The sequence below is a fragment of the Patella vulgata genome, chromosome 1 (assembly GCF_932274485.2).
Source record: "Patella vulgata chromosome 1, xgPatVulg1.2, whole genome shotgun sequence".
NCBI lineage: Eukaryota > Metazoa > Mollusca > Gastropoda > Patellidae > Patella > Patella vulgata.
The window spans coordinates 64,578,742-64,599,954 of record NC_065879.2 but is presented as its reverse complement, the minus strand read 5'-3'; the positions used below and the strand labels follow the sequence as shown (position 1 = coordinate 64,599,954).

The 21,213-nt window shown below is 35.6% G+C and overlaps 2 protein-coding genes and 1 long non-coding RNA gene across 8 annotated transcripts in view; 1 reads left to right on the top strand and 2 right to left on the bottom strand.

Moving 5' to 3' along the window:
• LOC126825626 (mitochondrial folate transporter/carrier) overlaps nt 1–8,457 on the bottom strand; it is a 28,969-nt gene extending 20,512 nt beyond the window's left edge. Inside the window, exon 1 of one of the 2 annotated variants that reach the window (XM_050555380.2) lies at nt 8,306–8,457. The gene's annotated coding sequence lies outside the window, so the exon portion shown is untranslated. Of the gene's footprint in view, nt 1–2,223; nt 2,329–8,305 lie in introns of those variants that run through there. The other variant, XM_050555455.2, reaches the window with a different exon arrangement.
• On the top strand, nt 611–16,965 carry LOC126826831 (uncharacterized). 2 transcript variants are annotated; one of them, XR_007682448.2, is made up of 4 exons: nt 611–1,198; nt 12,271–12,401; nt 13,593–13,768; nt 16,224–16,965. It is a non-coding gene; the product is annotated as an uncharacterized LOC126826831 (long non-coding RNA). The 2 variants fall into 2 exon arrangements; XR_007682436.2 differs by lacking the exon at nt 611–1,198 and adding an exon at nt 8,593–8,840.
• Nucleotides 11,690–21,213, bottom strand: part of LOC126825255 (ankyrin repeat domain-containing protein 6) — a 24,736-nt gene continuing 15,212 nt past the window's right edge. For all 4 annotated transcript variants that reach the window (XM_050555083.2, XM_050554929.2, XM_050554989.2 and 1 more), the window contains exons 3-10: nt 20,320–20,415; nt 19,650–19,748; nt 19,142–19,240; nt 16,954–17,082; nt 16,513–16,614; nt 15,937–16,035; nt 15,148–15,294; nt 11,690–13,728 (exon numbers count right to left, since the gene is read on the bottom strand). In XM_050555083.2, the coding sequence (XP_050411040.2) occupies nt 13,150–13,728; nt 15,148–15,294; nt 15,937–16,035; nt 16,513–16,614; nt 16,954–17,082; nt 19,142–19,240; nt 19,650–19,748; nt 20,320–20,415 (1,350 nt within the window). In that variant the 3' untranslated portion in view covers nt 11,690–13,149. The remainder of the gene's footprint in view (nt 13,729–15,147; nt 15,295–15,936; nt 16,036–16,512; nt 16,615–16,953; nt 17,083–19,141; nt 19,241–19,649; nt 19,749–20,319; nt 20,416–21,213) is intronic.

Sequence of the window (21,213 nt, the reverse complement as noted above, 5' to 3'; positions counted from 1 at the left end):
GATGTTAGACATGTGGATGAATCCAATTAAAATTATATGTGAAAAAATGATGCTCTACTTTATCGGGTGGTTTATAATCATTATCGATTATCCAGCCGGCAAAATAACTGCGTCATTCTCGTCAGCTGATTTGTAGAAAATCCCGTTGACAGAGGTTAGGCCAACTTCAAGTTTCGTCAAAGGTCACGAGATCTAAACATGGCTAACGCTAATCCCAACCCTAACCCTGGACCTAGCCCCAATGCTTATACTAAGCTTATTTGCATCTCGGCGACCTTGACGAAAATTGAGCTGGCCTTAACAAATAGATTCAGCGGTTGACAGGCGCTCAGGACACTCGCAATCTAGTGGTGCGTCTCGCATACGAGGCAGAGTATGCTTATTCTTTTCGAAAAGAGTTATTTTTGTCTAACTTTTCTAGATATTATTTATCCAGTGCAAGATTACGTTTCTAGTGTAAGGAAAGATTTGTAATATAAGAATCTTCAATGAAAAAAATGGAATTAAACAGTTAGAAGGTTGAATGGATCCATGTGATTTAAAGCGTCGACACATGGATCCAAAATTTTCACAGTCTACAACAGAATACAATAATAATAAATAATAATAATAATAGCTTTATTTCCAATCAAGGGTCCACAGGGGACATGGTACAGAGCAAACAAAGAGAGAAAACCCAAATGACAGTCAAGTAAGAAAATATAATAGTATACATAGCTCCCAACAGGGGAGATACACATATAAGTACCTTATGCACTAAGGCTTCATGCCGAAAAAAAAAACGGCTCATGAGAACATTATTATTAATCATGAAAGGGAGATAAATCCACTTAACTCTTAATGTTACAGATCAATATTAAGCATTACAGAACAGCTGTATTCATCCGCAAAAAAAAATAGTACCTAAAATTCATGTACATTATATAGGTTTAAACGTCAAATGAGGTCAAATGAATAGAGACGTCTTTAATATATACTAAATATTCGTATCATCCCAAATCGACAATAAAACAGCGAGAAAAAGGAAAATCTAAGTAATGGCAATCTAATTAACATAAAATTTACGACATAATGGATTCTTCAATGTTTTGATGGTGATCATGAAGAAAATAGGCCTACATCTGTTCTCAGGAATCCGATAAGATTTTCAAAAAAAGGATCAGTAGAATTATAGATTGTTATTCCACAAAGTCGAAAGGTATGTTAGATTTTTCATTCAGTAAAGTTAGAGCGAGTTTATTGCCGTACTTTGAGCTCCAAACCCGATAGAAATGAAGGCGGAAGTGGCCATAATAGTTTTAGAGATCACTACGTGATGGCGCTCCTGCGTCGCGACAAACGGGGCCGATTTGTCAAGTATGGCTCTATTTTTGGGAACCTTGAAATAAACGAAAATGGTTCTCAAACTAAAGCACATAATATTAATGTAATGATTGTATGTAAAGTGATTTATATTCAATTTTTGAGAAAAAAAATTGTAATTTTAAATCAATTGTGTTCGGTGAAATACGTGGGCAGTTCAAATTGAACGGCAGTGGTTTACGCTTGCTTAATCCCCTACACGACTTTTTTTTATTATGATTTTGTCGTTTACTAATTACTTCCAAACTGTCTTGTGGGTTATGTTTTATAGTTGTACATTACAAAATGGCACCCCAAACCATAGAATACACGACTCGCGTATTGATTATAAAGTGTTAATTGTGTCTTAAATATTAGATATTAGGATCCTATATTTGCACGGCAAGGTAACAGTATTGATTGAAATCGACCAATACTGAATTCTGTGTTTTTAATTTGGAATATTATGGAAAATATTGAGTTCGAGATATAAATATGATTTATAGTTCAAGTATATCCGATAATTCAAAAAAGATATCATTTCACAGTCTCACACAACAACTTTTGGTCTTCGAAGGAATTATGTGAGCAGAAATTCGCCCATGTATCTGTTATCACCCGTCACTTCAGTCAGTTATATAGAGGGATAACTCGTGTTTTCCTTTTGCGTTCGTCACTTCCGATTGTTCAAGCATTGATTACGCATCTATCGTAGCAGTGATCTCTGTGATAAAAAAAATATTTGGAACGTGTTTAACCAGTTCTATCACATATGTGATAATGACTGGCGCCAAAATTGTTCTTTAATATACGGTCCGTGGGCATACGTTTCAACCTTGAGAAATATTTTATTTTTAAAAATCTAAATAAAGTGTCACTTACCGGGATATAGTTATGTTTAAAATAAAAATGCCATCGATATATCAAAAATAAACAAAAACACATCCTATTTATTTCACATATTATGTAAAACTAAATCCACCACAAATTATGTCATTGAGGTGTAAACATAACGTGCGTTGCATCATAACCATGGTTTATTTTGGATAAATCAGCTGTTACGTAGATAATGTATACATGTAGTTCTATTTATAGCGTGGTCATTGCTGGTTGAAACCAGTACACGGAATAATCTAGTTAACTAAAACATATATAAACCAAACAGTTAATAAATGGAGTTTCTAGGTGGATACACGCATAAACACAGATAAACTGATCTAAATTTATATAAATGATAAAACTATCTCTGCTTAACACAATTCAGACATATTTGTGTGCCCACTACGATGGCCTTTTAGAACCATACGTTGATTTATACCCTTTTCTTGTAATTTACCCCATATGAGAAATCGCAGTGAAAACTATGATTAAAATAAAAAAAACCAGGAAAAACATTTTCTCCGCGGTGTAAATATTTTCTCCGCGGTGTAAATGTTTTCTCCGCGGGGTAAACCTTTTCTCCGCGGGGTAAACCTTTTCTCCGCGGTATAAAGTTTTCTCCGCGGTGTAAACCTTTTTTCCGCAGTGTAAACCTTTTCTCCGCGGTATAAAGTTTTCTCATGTGAGAAATCACAGTATGATAAACAAGAGCATCGCTAACGCAGCAATATACGTCCACATTCCTGTTTTGTTTGATATGGTCCAGTTTGCATTGAGGGTCTGTGAAATAAAACTGGGTTGTAGGACTGCTATCAGTTTAACACTTCGTTCACATTAACAGAACACAATTTTTATTTTAAAACAATCGATGTCTTTATTCTAAAAGCATGACGTTTCGAATAGGTATGCAAAGTTTCAAAAGGATCTGTTAAGAATTGCGGTCTGTAGGCAAAACACAGGACACACAAACGTTAGGCGTGGCTCTGTCCCAAGGGGTCGAGCATGCACCAAAAATAATAATAGAGGTCGGCCTTAGGATTAAGGAATAAGTATAAAAAGTAGCCTTAGGCTATAAGGAATAAGTATAAAAAAGTTTTCAAGATGATCGATTAAGAAATGCGGTCTGCAAGTGACACACAGACATAAAAAAAGAAAATGGGCGTAGCTCTGCCCCTGGGTGTTGGGTATTCACCACTAATAATAGGGATGTTCCTTAGGATAGAAGGAATATGTATGCTAGGTTTCAAGGTGATACGATAAGAAATGCGATCTGTAGATGACAAACAAATAAATAAATATAAGGGATGGGCGTGGCTCTGCCCCTGGCGGTCGGGCATGCACCAAAAACAATAGGGATCATCGTTAGGGTATAAGCAATTCATATGAAATTTTTTCAAGACGATTGATTAAGAATTGTGGCCTGTAGGTGACACACAGACATAAAAAGAAAAGAAAATGGGCGTGGCTCTGCCCCTGGGGGTAAAAAAACAATAGGGATGATCGTTAGGGTATAAGCAATTCATATGAAAAAATTTCAAGACGATTGATTAAGAATTGTGGCCTGTAGGCGACACACAGACATAAAAAAGAAAATGGGCGTGGCTTTGCCCCTGGGGGTTGGGCATGCACCCAAAACGATAGGGATGTTCCTTAGGGTACAAAGAATAAGTATGCAAAGTTTCAAGATGATACGTTAAGAAATGTGGCCTGTAGACGACAAACAAACAAATACAAAAAATGGGCGTGGCTCTGCCCCGGGGAGGCTTGCATGCACCAAAAACAATAGGGATCATCCTTAGGGTATAAGGAATAAGTATGTAAAGTTGATACGTTAAGAAATGCGGTCTGTAGATGACAAACAAATAAATAAATATAAGGAATGGGCGTGGTTCTGCCTCTGGGGGTCGGGCATGCACCAAAAACAATAGGGATCATACTTAGGGTATAAGCAATTCATATGAAAATTTTTCAAGACGATTGATTAAGAATTGTGGCCTATAGGCGACACACAGACATAAAAAGAAAAGAAAATGGACGTGGGTCTGCCCCTGGGGTCGGGCATGCACCCCAAACGATAGGGATGTTCCTTGGGGTACAAAGAATAAGTATACATAGTTTCAAGATGATACGTTAAGAAATGCGGTCTGTAGATGACAAACAAATAAATAAATATAAGGAATTGGCGTGGCTCTGCCCCTGGGGGTCGGGCATGCACCAAAAACAATAGGGATCTTCCTTGGGGTATAAGGAATAAGTATACCAAGTTTGAAGAAAATCCAGTAAGAATTGCGCCCTGTAGGCGACACAAAGACACACGAAAAGAAAATGGGCGTGGCTCTGCCCCTGGGGGTTGGGCATGCACCCCAAACGATAGGGATGTTCCTTAGGGTACAAAGAATGTGTATGCAAAGTTTCAAGATTATTAGTTAAGAAATGTGGCCTGTAGACGACAAACAAACAAATACTAGAAATGGGCGTGGCTCTGCCCCGGGGGGTCGGGCATGCACCAAAAACAATAGGGATCTTCCTTGGGGTATAAGGAATAAGTATACCAAGTTTGAAGAAAATCCATGAAGAATTGCGCCCTGTAGGCGAACCACAGACACACACACACACACACACACACACACACACACACATACATACATTCACACACACACACACACAGACAGGGGCGACGGCATAACCCATGAAAAACCTTTTCTCCGCGGTGTAAACCTTTTCTCCGCAGTATAAAGTTTTCTCCGCGGAGAAAACTTTACACCGCGGGGAAAACTTGGTTTTATGGGCACCTCGCCAATCATGTCATTATGTGAGGCGCCCCCAACACCACAACTTGATTGATGGGGCGCCCAAAGCGGTGTGATCTGTGGGGTGCCTTATCCCGGAGGGGCGCCCATGATGACATGATGGGTGGGGCACTTATAATTGCAATATATGATTGCCGGGCCGCACATAATGCATAATGACCTGAGATTGGTGGGGCGCCCAAAACGGCATGGTTGGTGGGGTGCCTCATCCCGGAGAGGCGCGTGTAATACCGAGATTGGTGGGCCGCCCACGATGAAATCTACCATAAGAAAGCCAACTGGAGATTGTTGGAAATGTTTCAGATCAAATTCACGATGGGGATGAGATTGATTCGAGCCCGCGCCAGGCGTAATAATCTTTAAAATTTAAACAAGTCTCGCTCTGAATTATTATAGGTACGCTAAAGTCTAATCCTTACTTCAAATTTTGAAAAATATTATAATGCGCCAATATGAAAATTCAGCCTCAAAATAGAAATTGTCCGTCATTGTTATAGTTCTTCTCATCCAATGCAAACCCTTTTTTCCAAAATTTTCTTTGGGGGATGGGGGGGGGGGGGGTGTTACCCTAGACCCTTCTCCGGGGAGTCGCGTCCACGGTGACGTTCGACATGGATCGTCAAATTCACAGAAGTCCTTGCCCCACCCCCACCCGCAACCGACTATCAAAGTATCCTCGTTGTAAGGACGAATAGATATTCGGAAATAAAACCCCGTTCCCAGTACAGTCAGGGGCAATGATCCAACAAGAAGTTGTGGTCCTATGCGCGCCAATATAGAAATGAACCGATATCCTTTGATATAAGCATAATATCTTTTAGGTTACATTAAAGATGGGTTCCCAGAAAACTATTTATTGGGTGGTTATTTCCAATAAAAGTATGGCAATTTTGGTATATATGAAAAGTAGAGATATCCAATCATACTAGAAAAATACTGGATTCCCCAAAAAACACTCATGGAGCGTATACAGGACAAACATGTAAGGGTTCCCCTAATCAACAGCCCGACGATTAGGAACTTCTGCACGCGTGATGTCAAAGGTCACAAGCGAACATTGAGCGCTTAATGTACAAGTTGATAAACTTTATGAAGAGTTAGACGTACAATACTTTCTGAGATAAGCATGACGGAAAAAGACGCGGGTAGTGGATAATCCGAGAATTTAATTAGGATTCGATATTTGTAATAAATAGTAAGCGATTAAAGACAACATCCTCTTATGTATGCAATGAATTCTCCTCTGACTGCCAAGACGTGACGTAAACATGACCTGGTTTGATCGAATTTTAATAGCAACGTCTACTCGAATTTTTTACGGATGGGACAAAAACAAAAAATAATCTCAGGTTGCCAATATCTCCGTTATTTCTCAACGGATCTTCTACGGGTTTTCATTTTTGGATTCTTTGAACGAATCCCATATGGGCATCAAAGATTTGCGAAAAATTTTTTCAACATTTTTTGTCGACATTCAATATATATATTTATTAGTATTATTATTATCTCACAAACGTTCGATTTGGCTGCCAAAATCCAAAATGGCGAACGAACTTGGCTCGAAAAGTATTCTTTTAATACCTATAGGAACATACTCGTGTCGGGTGACCAACAAAACCTATAAAATGATACTTTGCACGGGCCATTTCGGCAACAATTAATCTAGGGGGTTGTGTAGCGACTACAGGGGAACGATAAAATAAATAATCGAGACTTTAGTATCGTTGCAACGATAATAAAAATCTACGCTACATTTTGTCAAAAACTTCAAACATATAACTTCGCACAGAATAAAGGAATTTGACTGACATTTTTAATGTAGGCCTATTATTCTTCGTTATTTTTTTATTTATTTTTTTTAACTATTATAGCAAGAACAGTCAGCTCTTTATCTAATCCTTACACAGAGTTAACATTTTGTCGTGAATTCCACCCCATACATGTTATATATGTTCATTACATTTTCACTGTGTAGATGATCACCCCAAATGTTACTGTATAACTGTGTGATTAAAGTATGTTTAAACTGTAAATTTTGTATGCTGCCCATAGTATGATACAGGTGGTGATACAATAAAAGCTTATCTTATGCCTTATATATGGATAATTGTTATCAAGTTATAGGACATTAAACCGAATTTCATTCATGCTATAATGTAATACAATACATGTATGTTTAAAGATAAAGTGTTTGAAAAAGCAGGTTAATATATTCACATAACATTCAAATTGGATCACCGATACGTTCGTTGTACCTCGATATGTTCTATTATTCAGCATGAACTTAAGGATTAAAGGGCCACCGCTATCTTCTGGGAATTTGTTCGATTTAATATGGCTATTATTAGTAAAGTCGAATAAAGAGCTGTAGAGAAAAAATATTTTTGTTGAAAGTTGACATAAAATTCGTCAAGTCCTAATCTGATTAAAATTACAATTAGACACTTAATTCTCTTTTACATCTTTGAGTTCGTGGACATATAACTGAAGCAAAATATATTTAATGCACAATACAAATGCATGCATAATATGGGTAGATAAAGGGTCAATTTGTTGTTTTTGTTTTCAATCTTTATTTTGGGTTTTTCCCGGTCAAATATCCTCATTTATTTTATGATCAGTAGTGGAATACCACGTTTTATCAGTGAAATAAAAGTGTTATTTCACTGGCTAAAGTAGTCCATGTTGTTTTTACCTAAAATGATTGTAAAATCATAAAATAAATAGAACATTTGTCGTTTTGTCGTGAATAACATATTTTATTTCATCTCTAAGCAAGAAAACGTTTATATTTTCACTCATGCTACGCATTCGTGAAAATATAAACGTTTTCTTGCTTCTCGATGAAATAAAATATGTTATTCACTCTAAAACGACAAATATCCTCTATTTATTTTTGTTAAATTTGGTTTATATGCTTTTTTTTTGTCTCGGCAACTAGGTCAAAATTGCTTAATAATTGTCTATTTCTGTTAAGGTAAATTCCACAAGTATTCCAAATTGAATGGGCCGTATCTCAGGGACCGTTAGATCGATCAAGCTAAAATTTGAAATATCAGAGTCTTCAGTCAAAAATAAGCACATCAGCCATAATATTTCAGAGGTATAGTTTACATCATTGGGTGATTTGACAAGGAATGACCCATCTTTTTATAATTTGGTTCTATTTTACAAACAAGGATCAAGTAGGATCGCCTGTCTAACCCTATGGGGTTTCTCCATAATCTCCACACAAGCGAATTAATGAATAACGATTATGTTAGTCTGGAAATTACCTTGTTAATGTTTGTAGCCCAGGGTCCAACAAAATCGTAATCCGCATCCTAATTCATGACATTGCTATCCTAGTATTTTTAATAACTCATGACTTTTCTAAATACAAATTTCACCGTTCACTACTTCTTTATAATGGCTGACACCATTTCATTTGGGTTGTTTACCACAATTCTACAATAACAAAAACTAAGGCACGCAAGACGAGGTGAACGGGTTATATATCAGTTCAGCAACAAAAACATTTCAAGCTTTCTTATATGAAATACTTTCAAATAATATCCTTTGATAATCCGTCAATAACGTCGTTAAATGTCAACATACACACTGTATATATTATTTTGGAAACCAACTAATTAAATAAGTAGAGTTTTCAAACGTTTATTTGAGAACATGTGGAAGTTTATGGGAAACACCATATAATTATAATATATTTTTTGACAATGCAATGGTTGGACATTATTTGATTTATATGGATTGATACAACCAATTTAAGTCATTACCTCGTCATATTTTAAGTGAATTCTCCTCTACCGGGTAATTATATTTATTTTATTCTATATTAAAGATACATTATGGGAAATTAGATAAAGAGCTGGCAGTTCTCGCTATAATAGTTAAAAACTTGATCATGTAAAGGGAATTTACTAATAATTTCAGTCAAATTATTCAGTCTCGATTATTCATTTCATGATTTAAATCATGAATGGAAGTCGAACAGCAAATCGGAACCTAATCCAATAAACATCGCAGGCTAGCGATGACATCGAGCGTTGCTTATCGTCTGGATAAGTTATTTAATGTCTAATTAATTTCAGGCCTAAAGAAAGACCTGCAATAGGCAGATTTAGCTCTTGCATAATGTATGTTTAATGATTGTTAAATACCAATAAGATTGGTGGTAACACCATTACCACTATATATACATTATAAGCTATGTGATATGTATATATCTATGCTTGTAATAGTTAATACATTAGGCCAAAAAAGTCTGTGTTAACTAAATGAAATGAAATGGGGTTTAATACTTTAATCTTTAACGTCCTACTGTTAACTGTTCCCACTGGGTTAATGAAGACAGGCATATGCCATGCAGTGTGCTACGAGGGAAAATTTGCCCGGATAGTGGCCGTACGGCCTCCTCAATTATATCAAATTCCAACTGCCAATGCATCTTATACGTGCACGCCAATGTGTACACGGGACCTCGTTTTTTGTCCAATCTGAACTAGACAGCTGCCCTTATCAGGCCCTCCGTCCTGCACCACTGACAATTGGAAACCAGGCCGGAAATCCTGATGAACTTCCTCGGCCAACACAGGGAGCGAACCGACGACTACCATGCTAGGGGGCCAGCTTCTTACTCACTTAGCCACCGTGGCTCCGGCCCTATGTTAATGGTTACTAGACCATAAATACTAGGGTATATAGCCTTTGTGGTGTCATTTTAAATCTATAGCCTTTTAAATTATTTATTTCCTAGCATTTCTTACTGCGTAAGAACCTGTAAAATAATGAGGATTAGGACTGTTATATTACCTGGGAAATGAGAAAACCACCGGTTGCCAGGCAAGATACGCCCACATTTCGCAAGAGATGGACAGAGAACAAGTTTTTAAAAAAATGTTTTTGTGCAATAAGGGTCATAATCCAGGAAGTTACGGCCCGATATACACGAATATCAACAGGAACCAAGATCTTTAGGATATTAACAAATATTTTAAGTTTCATCAAAATTGGATAAAAATTGTGACTTCTAGGTAGGGTCCACAACCTTGGTATGCATACTTTTACACTATTTGCATACAACTCAACCATCATTAGGGTGTAACAGTTAAATGTTTTTTGTTAAATCGGATAGAATTTGTGAACTCTAGAGGTTCCACAAGTTAAAAAACGTGATTTTTCGTACAATATGGGGCTATAGTGAGTTATGCACAAATATCGACAGGAATCGAGATCTTTGGGTGATAAACATACATTTCAAGCTTTCATCAAAATTGGATAAAAACTGTGACTTCAAGAGGGTCCACAACCTTGGTATTACATACTTTAAGACTATTTGCGTACAAGGAGCAGCCAATTAGTCCGGCAGTTTCAGTCACATATTTACGAAATTCAAACTAAACCTTCATTGGGGTGAAATGGTGATATATTTAAACGGTTTTTAAAATTGAATATAAATTGAATATAAAAGGGTCCACAGGCTAAAAACATGATTTTTCGAACAATCAGTGGCCGCAATCCAGGAAATTAATTATATTCCGATATGCGCGATTATTGAAAGATACCAAAATCTTTGTGATATAAATATAAATTTAAATTTCATAAAATCGGATCAAAATTATGACCTTTAGCGGGTCCACAACCTTGATATACTTTTATACAAATTGTGTACGAGGAGCCGTCATTTTGGCCGGCAGTTTCGGTTTGATATTCACGAATTTTTGGTGTAATGGTGATAGATACGACAGGTTTTTAAATGTGTTAAAAATTGTGACAATCAGGGGCCATAATCCAGGAAGTAACGTCCAGATATGTACGAATATCGAAAGGAACTAAGATCTTTGGGTTTTAGAGAGAGAGAGAGAGAGAGATGGGGTGTAACGTCCATTCGACGCAAAGTAGGTCATTTCCGGACTAACACGTGGTTCAATTTTTTTATTTCAATAATTTGCTTGCGCTTAGGGGTCTTTAGCAGTGGGAGAAAACCGGAGGACCCAGAGAAAACCCACGAGGTTGGACAGGCGACCCTACTCCTTGTCACGTACAACAGGGGAATCGAAAACCCGCCAGTTGACTCAATGACAGACTGTATGATACAGCTCAGCGTGCACATGCTAACCATTCCGCCATCCACCCCCCCCCTCCTTTGGTTTTTAAACATTCATTTCAGGTTTCATCAAAATAAGATGAAAATTGTGACCTCTAAAGTGTCCACAAGCTAAAAACGTGATTTTTTGTACAATCAGGGGCCATAATCCATGAATTTACCGTCCGATACATGCCAATTTCGACGGAAATTGAGATCTTTGGGAGACAAACCTACATTTCAAGTTTCACCAAAACTGGATAAAAATTGTGACCTGTGGAGTGTCCATAAACATATTGTAGACGTCCAGACAGACAAGGGCGACGTTAATATGCGTCCACATTAAATTGTGGGCGTATAGAAAGGGTTCAGGGTTGTTGTCGATTTGTTGCTAAAAATAATTCTGATATTGTTGCTGTGATATTTGTTATAGAAAACTGATAATCATTATATTATTACTAATAATGTTAAACAATTCCTAGGACAAAATTCAATGACATTTTTAACCTAAATAGTAACTTCAGTCACACCACTTTCCTGTCTACCCTATATATTCCACGTGGAAATAAATAAATTTACTTCCTAAAAAGATATTTTTATTGCACAAAAGAATATAAAACAACTTTATTTTTCAGGTATATATATATATATATTAAAAGCCTGATGATCTGATAGTGAAAGCACTAGCTTTAAGAATGTAATCTATATATATACACAGAAACAATGAGATTACCTCACAGACCACAGAGTGTTTTTAAGTTTGTGCTATATAAGTATTCAAATCCCTGAACCAATGATCCACTGCAGCAAAACGTGCAGCTTAAGGCAGTCCAGAGCTCTATACACATTAATAAAAAGGGTGCCACAAAATCTTGAGTATTGTGGTCGTATAAAAATTACATAAAATCACATTAAACTACGCTTTCACTAAGGCAAATATATTTTTGAAGCAATTGGTACACGCATGATCACCACAGAAGATTAATTATCTTCCCCTGGTCTTGTGTGACTATCATTTAAGTAATTTTGCCTGTCACTTTAATGGCCATAATATTAAAAAATGGTTACTTAAATTGCCATAATATTAAATAATTAAAAATACACAATAAATACAGTTAAATTTATTATTTTTTTTATGCAAAATCTCTTAAAAAGACCCGAGAAAAGTTGTGAAAACTCAAGCTTGCAAATGAAAACCCCATTCATGCCTTATCAGACTGCCACATACAGACCTAATGAGCTGAATTATCAAGACTTACTGAGCGTTGAGTTTGGAGGTTATTTGGGTAGGTGGACATTTGCTTTTTTATAAAATAGTATTAATACAAAGATTATTATAAAACAGAATAAAGCACATCATCAAACATCGAGATATAACCATGGTGCATACCATATAACCTACAATAGAAAGGGAGTCACTGTGGTCAATGAGTAAGACGTTGGCTCGCTAACCTAAACAGATGGTCAGGCAAGGGTCAGTGTATAGTTTTTCGGATGGCACGAAAAACCAAGGTCCCGTGTACACATTATAGTACCTAACAAATCACTTGGCAGTTGGAATTTGATATAAAAGTAGTTTGTTGTGCCATTGTCTGGGCATAATTTCCCTCATAGAAAACTGTATGGTGTATGCCTGTCTTCATTTCTATAATAGAATGTTCACTTCTAACTTATTGCAAAAAAGAGAGACTGAGAGAAATGCGGTTTAGTGTCTATTCAGCATAAACTAGGTCATTTCAGGACTAAGATACGACATTAGACTACCAAGCCAACCACCATCCACCAGCAGAGTATTCAGATCAACAGTTTAAGCACAAATTTACATCAAAATCTGTTAATTGTCTGAACTCCATAAATAAAAGGTGGTATCAGATGATCTATAAATAGTAAGCATACCCTGCCTCATGCAGTAACTAAATGGAGCTATACCGGTATACTTTGTACTTGGATTTCGGAAGCCAAAGGTACTGGATATAAAGTATCGGACCAAAGTTATGCCAAGATGAAACAAGAATACCTAAACAAAAATTTATATTAAACAATTGTATTAACTTTAACATCATCAATACTCAAATGTTCTGTGGTATCTACTATTTCATTTGTTAAATTATCATTCTTTGAACTCTCTACAGAAACTATATTATCACTTATATCATTGGTTATTTGAGAAACCTCTGAATTCTCAATCTTAGTACAGATTTGATTGGATAATCCTTCAACCTTTGAACAGTTATCTGTTATTTGATTGGGCAATTCATTGACCTGTGAACTTGCTAATTTGTCTTCAACCTTATCAGTTATTTGACTGAGTGATGAATCAGTTCTTGAATTGGAAGGTTTGACTTCTGTGCTATCAGGAATTTTATGTAACATTTTACTATTAACATTCGATTCGTCTGTTGCATTTTCTGTTTCATTTTTACTAAGTTTTTTGGCTGCTTGTATCTGATCTGAACTTTGTTTATTTTTATTTGTAGCGTCCATAGAAGATGATTTATCTGAAACCTGCTCTGATTTTGTTGTAGATGCTTTGGGTACTTTCATTGGTGGCATTTTGTTAAATATGTCATCCACCATTCGATTGGTCAGTTTGTTTTTAGCTGGAGATGTCAACTGAAAAATAAAGTAAATATATTGATTGGGAAGATAGAAGGTAATTAATTTATCCACAATCCTTAAAATTCCAAAACAAAAATTATAAGCATTATCAGCTCAACCTTTTTCTTGATAAAGACTAGAAACTCCATGTTGAACCATTTATTGATCAAGACTAGACACAGTGCTTGGCTTGGCAGACTCAAGGCTAAGGCCACAAGATATAGGGGGCCTCTGGCCAAGGTGTATAATATCTTTGACACTGTTATATGCCTTTCTTCCACCCATCACCACTGTAGTCTCAAACATCCATCTTCATCCTCGGTTTTGCTCTATTGTGTTTAAACCACACTTTCATCTTCCTCTAGTCATGTGGGTGAGGGTGTGGGAGGGGCCTTGTAAGTGGAATAGCCTAGGGCCTCTCTCTCGATCTAAATCTGGCACGTCGCCAAGCAATCGAATAATTTCTTTCGTCAAGACCAGAGAATCCAATATTACCTTTTAGTTTACTAATTATCATTTGTACTTGAAAACGATAAGAGAAACGCTGTGTTTTGGGGGTTTTTTTGCCCATGAAACAATTGCCTATGAAACAATTTTAACAGGTCCAGTGCTGAGGCTCATGTCTCCCGTCTCAATCCCCAAATAAACAGATGGGACTTTTTAAACTACTTCCCAAGTTTATCTTTTTACAAAAATTGCTTATCACTCTGCATTATTAAAGATACATTATGGGAGATTTTTATAGAGAGTTGGCCATTCTTGCTATAAGAGTTCAAAAGTAGATGATGAAAGAAGAATATATTGAAAAATTCAGTCAAATTACTTTATTCTGAACATAGTTATCATCGTTGTAATATTTGCCTAGAAATGGTAGCGAATTGTGTCTTCACCTTCGAATTGTGTCTTCACCTTCGCTGATTGTTTGATTGACAGGCGTTAACTCCACCTACATATCTCGATTATCAAGTAAAGTTTTCAATGGCATACCGAAACGCTTTACAGCGGCCTCGCTAAGTACACTCTATCATTTAGCCTCGATCTAACTGACGTATTTTCATCAGGTTACCCCTTATTTGATTTAATCAATTAGTGAAATCCTATTTAAATCCGAGCCATCTGTGGGTCTACAGAGTTGATTTTGGGCTTGTTGTTTAAATAAAGATCTAATTTATAATTTCTATAACATCTGAAGCCTAAATTAAGACTTGCAATAATCAGATTTAGCTCTTGCATAATGCATGTTTAAGGTAATGTAATAATGAAACTATACACTAGTTTCATAACTCCCCCTAAATTAATGCTCATCATCAAACTCAGTCAAGACATGATGCTTAATTACGAGCAGATTTATTGTGTCTCAAAAAGTGTGATGACGGATGAACCCATTTTAATAGTCCTCTGCTTTCTTCGACATACTGGGGACAACAAACTTACAATAGCATTCCTGGTCATATTAGAGCCTGGTTTAGTTTTAGAAGATTTACTGTCCAGTCCCCTTAACTCTTCAAACATATTGATAGCATTTAAAATAGTCTCTTTAATCTCTGGAGATTTGGCTCTGTCAGCAGCTGTTTCTCCTCTCTGTGGGAACAAAAATTGTATTATTTTAAATGACTCAATTCCATGACAGCAATGTACAAAAGTTAAAAAGCATAAAAATAAATTACATCTAAAATAAAACACAGATCGGGGGCGTGTCCAGGAATTTGAGTAGTGAGGGGTTACCAGAGAATTTTATAAAATAAAAAGCTCTGAGACAATATTTCTGCTCATTTTGGCGCACACATATATAGGATTAGAGTGGGGTGGCGTCAAAATGATGACATTGCTTCAAACGTTTGTTTCTTCAATGTTATTTCAATGAATGTTGAAGAAAGAAAATATGCGAGCAGTTGGGGGTCCGGACCTCTGCACATGCACTTGGAGATAAAGTTTGGTAACTGAATTACATTCTGTTTGACTTTTATTTAAGTGCTTTAGGAATATGATATGGCAATTAATGTAATAATATACGTAAAATTGATGACTTTATTTCATGGATAATTATAAATGATTGCATGGTTTCTTAACAACAAATGACAATGACATGATGAAATCTTGTAAGTAAGATAATTAGAAACTAGAACTGCAGAATTATTTTCTACCTTGGGTAATGTACATTTTCAAATCACAGCTGCTTTTGTTTGTTCATTGTGTTATTGATAATGGAATTGATGTACTTACGTAAGCTCTAATAGTAGGATCTACACCAGCTTCTAACAATAGATAGACCAACTCATCCTGACCACGATCAGCTGCCCAGTGTAATGCAGACCAGTTATTCTATAATATACATTATAATAAGGTTCCTATTGAAATAAACTCTTTCAGCGGGAGAATGACAAGATAATTGAACTGGATACACAGTCTATGAAAAACAATTGCTGTTTATTACTAAGTAACCTTTCGACCAGAATTATGTAGGTTTTGTATATGAAATCTGTCAACTAGACTAGTTGGTTTTTTTTCAGCACACTCTGGATTATGAATATTTCAATGTCCTAACCACAAGACTACCATATCTCTTTAAATAATAAAACCAGCAATATTATGGATATGAAGGGTAAAAAAATTTTGAATTACTATAACAAAAATGTGTGTCAGTAATTCTCGTTCCCTAGTTCTAACAAAATCGTATCTCTTAATTTGTATGCAATCGAAAGGTAAGTAAAAATATTTGAATAATAAAATGTTGCTGAAGAAGTTTATTTAGGTAAATGTTGCTGATGAAGTTTATGTAGGTAAATGAGGAGGACTTACAGAAGAACCAGTACAATTAATATCACAACCAGCCTCTATAAAAGCTGTAGCTACTTCCGAGTGTCCATGGTAACTAGCAAACATTAAACCTGTAAAATCAGCCTGAAATGGATCCAAACCACTGCTTCTGTTAAATAAATCAGTTACAGGTATCATGCATGAGGAAAAGGATGCTTATGCTTTCTGGAACACCCGATACCACCTCCTAAACAACTAACAAACTATTGTTCTACTTTTATATTATTGATTCAAAGTAAAGCTTAAAGTAAAGTGGAGTAAAAAGTAAAGAATCAAGGAAAAACAGTTTGTTCTCTTTTATCAAATTGACGAAACCAATGGAAATTCAAATAACATAGAATAGTAAGAATTATAAATTTCTAGCCCCTGTGTTTTGAAGATACTAAGTTACCTAATTGATGTGTATAATAAAGAATGATTTACCTCCCCTAGATCACTACCTCTAGCATCTTTATCTGATCCAGCTTGTAACAACAATCTAGCTATTTCACCTAGAGTTATCTCTTCTTTCTCTTTAGATCTGGCTACCTCATGTACAGCTGTTCTAGAATCCTGTTAAATATAAACATTGAATACAATCAACTCCTGTAGAGCTGTTCTAGAATCCTGTTTAAATATAAAACATTGAATATAGTCAACTAATATAAATCCTGTTCATATTTAATACAGATTGCCACTGGAATTGATCCAGTGAAATTCAGGTTACAATCAAGTGGCACCTCATTCTTTGAACATATTCAAAGGACATATTTTGTAGAGAATAGAATGGGGTGTAATAATTCATAAACAGAATACTTCTGTCTTAATGAGACAAACACGTTATTTTCATTCCACTGGTTACATCTGAAATATGCAAGATAGGACTAGGAGAACTTTGTGTTTCCACCAACTCTTCTTCAATTTACAACAACTGCCTGAGTTGCCAATAGCTTGAGAGTATTAAAGGTCACTAGAAAAGCTTCATAAATTTTTTAGATAATGCAAGTTATTATTATTATTATTATTATTATTATTACAGCATATTTATAGTGCACCCTTTCATATAACATGTTCAGGGGCACTTTACAAAGTGACAATGTAAATCACACATAAACAACAAGATTATGTGCATGTCAACATATCCTTTCCATAAGTATAATATTAACCCGAATGTCAATATATGTCACATATCCTAATAGTATATAACACCCTAAATCAATATACATTGTATCCGATAACTTGTCTGCAATATCACTTTGATGGAAGCGGGCATGAAATAAAGCTATTTCACTCTTAGACATATCCGAATAATACTAGACAATGCAAGCTCTGTTTCTGATCGCACGCGTTTATAGTACAATAACTGAAACAGAAGTAGAAATTTCGCGAGACGCATGAAATTATGAAATAGAAACGTGACAAATACTACACGTCTAATGTCGGAGAAAAGATTCTATATTGATGGCATATTCTCGAATTGTATTATCATATTTGGAATGGGGTTCATGTTTTTAAATAAATAAACACGCTAAGAAATGGTGATGAATATTTCAATTGGAATAGTGTAAGAAGTTATTTGTTAAGAAAATAGCGCGTGCTAGAGTAGAATGCGATTATTTAGCAGATGATGTCTGTGACTCGCTCATTGTGGTAGAGCGACGGCTACTGCCAAATAAATTTTGGGATGTCATTTTTTTTTACCTTCCGTTTATAAGTGAAAACAGAGTATAAGACGAATGCTGGACTTCCGCTGAAAAATGTATCGACTTATACCCTGAAAAATATGTTTATTTTGGAGGAATTTGAAACAGGTACGGATTGGCAGGAGTCGACACACTTTCATTCAATCATATTACGACAACATCTGATTTTGTAGGAATATTAATGACATAAATTTGAATACTGTATGGGAATTAAATATAAAAAGTAACAAGTTGCACCTATTTTTTTTAATACGTACGAATTTGAATATTTTGTTGACACATGATTTTTAATTATGGTCTGAAACCGCCTGCTTAAATAATGATAAGAGTTATGCCCCTTTATTTTCGGTAAAACTGTCCGACAAGAAAAAATTTGAAATCCCAACACTGGTGGCTAGTCAGAACATTTTGAAAATAAACAATCTGTGACGTCATTTTAGTCCTGCTCATAGAAATATAGACTAGAATATGAGCAGAAGGACCAAATTGACATCACAGATTGTTTATTGATGGAAAGTTACGACTACTCATGGAGAATGGCGGAAATTACTAACATTGGAATTTACCTGTTGAAGGTAATAATTACATTTGGGTTTGTGTTATACTCATGGAAAGGATATGTTGACATAATTACTTGCATTATATATATATAAAAAAAATAAATTGAAGCTTTTCCGGTGTGCACCAATCCTCAGCAATAATGCGATAAATCTGAATGCATGAGGATCAACGGAACTAAAAGACCATGGGTGGGATTAGTTAGAAGAATGGACTAAAAAGCTGGACATAGTGTGCATATCTCATGTTCATCTGTACAACTGACTACCGCTCTCACTGTCTTAATGTAGAATGATTCAAATACATCATACTATGTCAGCATCAGAAATGTCACGTGAGGATCACCTTTAATGTCAAACACCCCTACTAACCTTATGAGTAATGGTGATATCACATTTATTTTTAAGGAGAACTTTAACTGCCTTTAAATGACACCAATAAGCTGCGTTATGTAATGCTGTCCATCCATTCTACAAATAAACCACATATATTTAAATCCATTCTATAAACCCAACCACATATATTAACACATATAGGTCTACAACTTTTATCATGGCCCAAGGCCGTACCAATTTGATTTTCTGGTTTTCAGGAAAACCTGTTAAAATTTTTCAGCTAATTTAAAAAACCAAAGGTTCTTGGTTGCACTATTTAAAAGCTTTTAGTTCCAACTTTTTGAGTTTTGAAATTTTAAACAAAATATCTTTTACATGATTCACATGGCTATTTATTTATCCAGACCCTGACTTCAGCCCAAGATATAGTTTTTCTTTGTGTTATATAGGATTAAGAAACTGGCACTTAGCTCAGAGAAATTAACTTGTCAATCATGGCATTAGATATTGAGGGACTGTGGTTTGTGGTCAATAAAATACATACCTTATCCTCTGTATCTATTTTACAACCTGCCGATATTAACGTCTGCATAATATCACTGTGACCTTTCATAGCCGCATGATGTAATGGGGTATTACCACGCTAAAAAATATACCATAAATAAATTTTTCATGAAATAAAAATGTCAAAATTATTGCACTTTATAGATTGTAGAAAATGGTTCGTAAAATCAATACACATCAGTCAACGAAGGTATAAACAGAATAAAATTAAGGCGGGGAGAGAGAGAGAGAGAGAGAGAGAGAGAGAGAGAGAGAGAGAGATAGGGTTTAAGGTCCACTTGACTCAAACTAGGTCATTTCAGGACTAACATACATATGGTTCAACTTTATTTCAATAATTCGCTGTCTGTAGAGAAGGGGTCTGTAGCAGTGGACCTGGAGAAAATCCACGAGGTTGGACAGGCGACCCTACTCCTTGTCACGTACAAGCAGGGAATCGAAACCATGCCACTTGACACAATGACAGACCTTCTGATCCAACGTGCACGTGTTAATCATTCGGTCACCCAACCCCCCTAAAATTAAGGGAGTTAACCTCATTTATTAGGTCAAAAGCATAAAATTAAAGAAGATAAAACAGTCGAGTGATTTTGTAATAATATTTTAAACTTTTTTTAAAAAAAATTAGAAAGTAATTCTAATAAACTTACAATATCTGTGACATTGACATCACAATTTTGTTCGAGCAAAAGGCGAACAATTTCAGGTTTACCCTGTGATGCTACATGTATAGGACAACAATCATGCTGAAATAAACAAATCCACTAAAATAAAATATAGTACCATCAATCCTTATGGGTAGTCAAACCCAGCTGCTGTAGATACAGTATAGTTTAATGTGGACTTCACCAGAACTCTGATTAAAATATAGATCTATGATTCGTTTCGTTTTTTTATACTTTCGATGGCCTACACTACATGAAGATCTGACAAGTTGTACTCGAAGGTCGTGTCAGGGGTCGTACGAGCGGATTTTGACCTAATGACGTCAGACATTGATTAATCAATCAGCGTTGACGTTTCTAGTGGTTTACCCACAGTTCCATGCATGGCAAGCCAAGAAATCGCTGTAACAGATCCTTTCATTGGCTTATCTCTCACTTCAACCATAACACCATTAATATAACAACTCTTCCAGATCCTAGTGTAGTAAAGACAAGTAAAATGAAATTTTGAACTACAAAAAACGAAACGAAATAGGATCTGTGTTTTAATCAGATTGACTTCAACAGGGTAACGCATGCGTACCAACGTAACTTGCATTGCCATGGCAAAGTACAATGTAGTATCAGGTGCTTATAAAAAGAGTAACCATAATCTTCCTCACCTGTAATGGCATTGTTATGGTAAAGTAGTGTCAGGTGCTTTGAAAGAGTAAGCATACTCTGCCTCACAGTCACCCATGACACCCATCACTACTATACTAACACATAATAGGATAAATACAGAAAAATAATTTTGTGAAATAGATTTGTGATGACAGGCATCATATTTTACCATAAAAATTAATAATAAAAAAAGATATACTAATATCTGAACAAAAT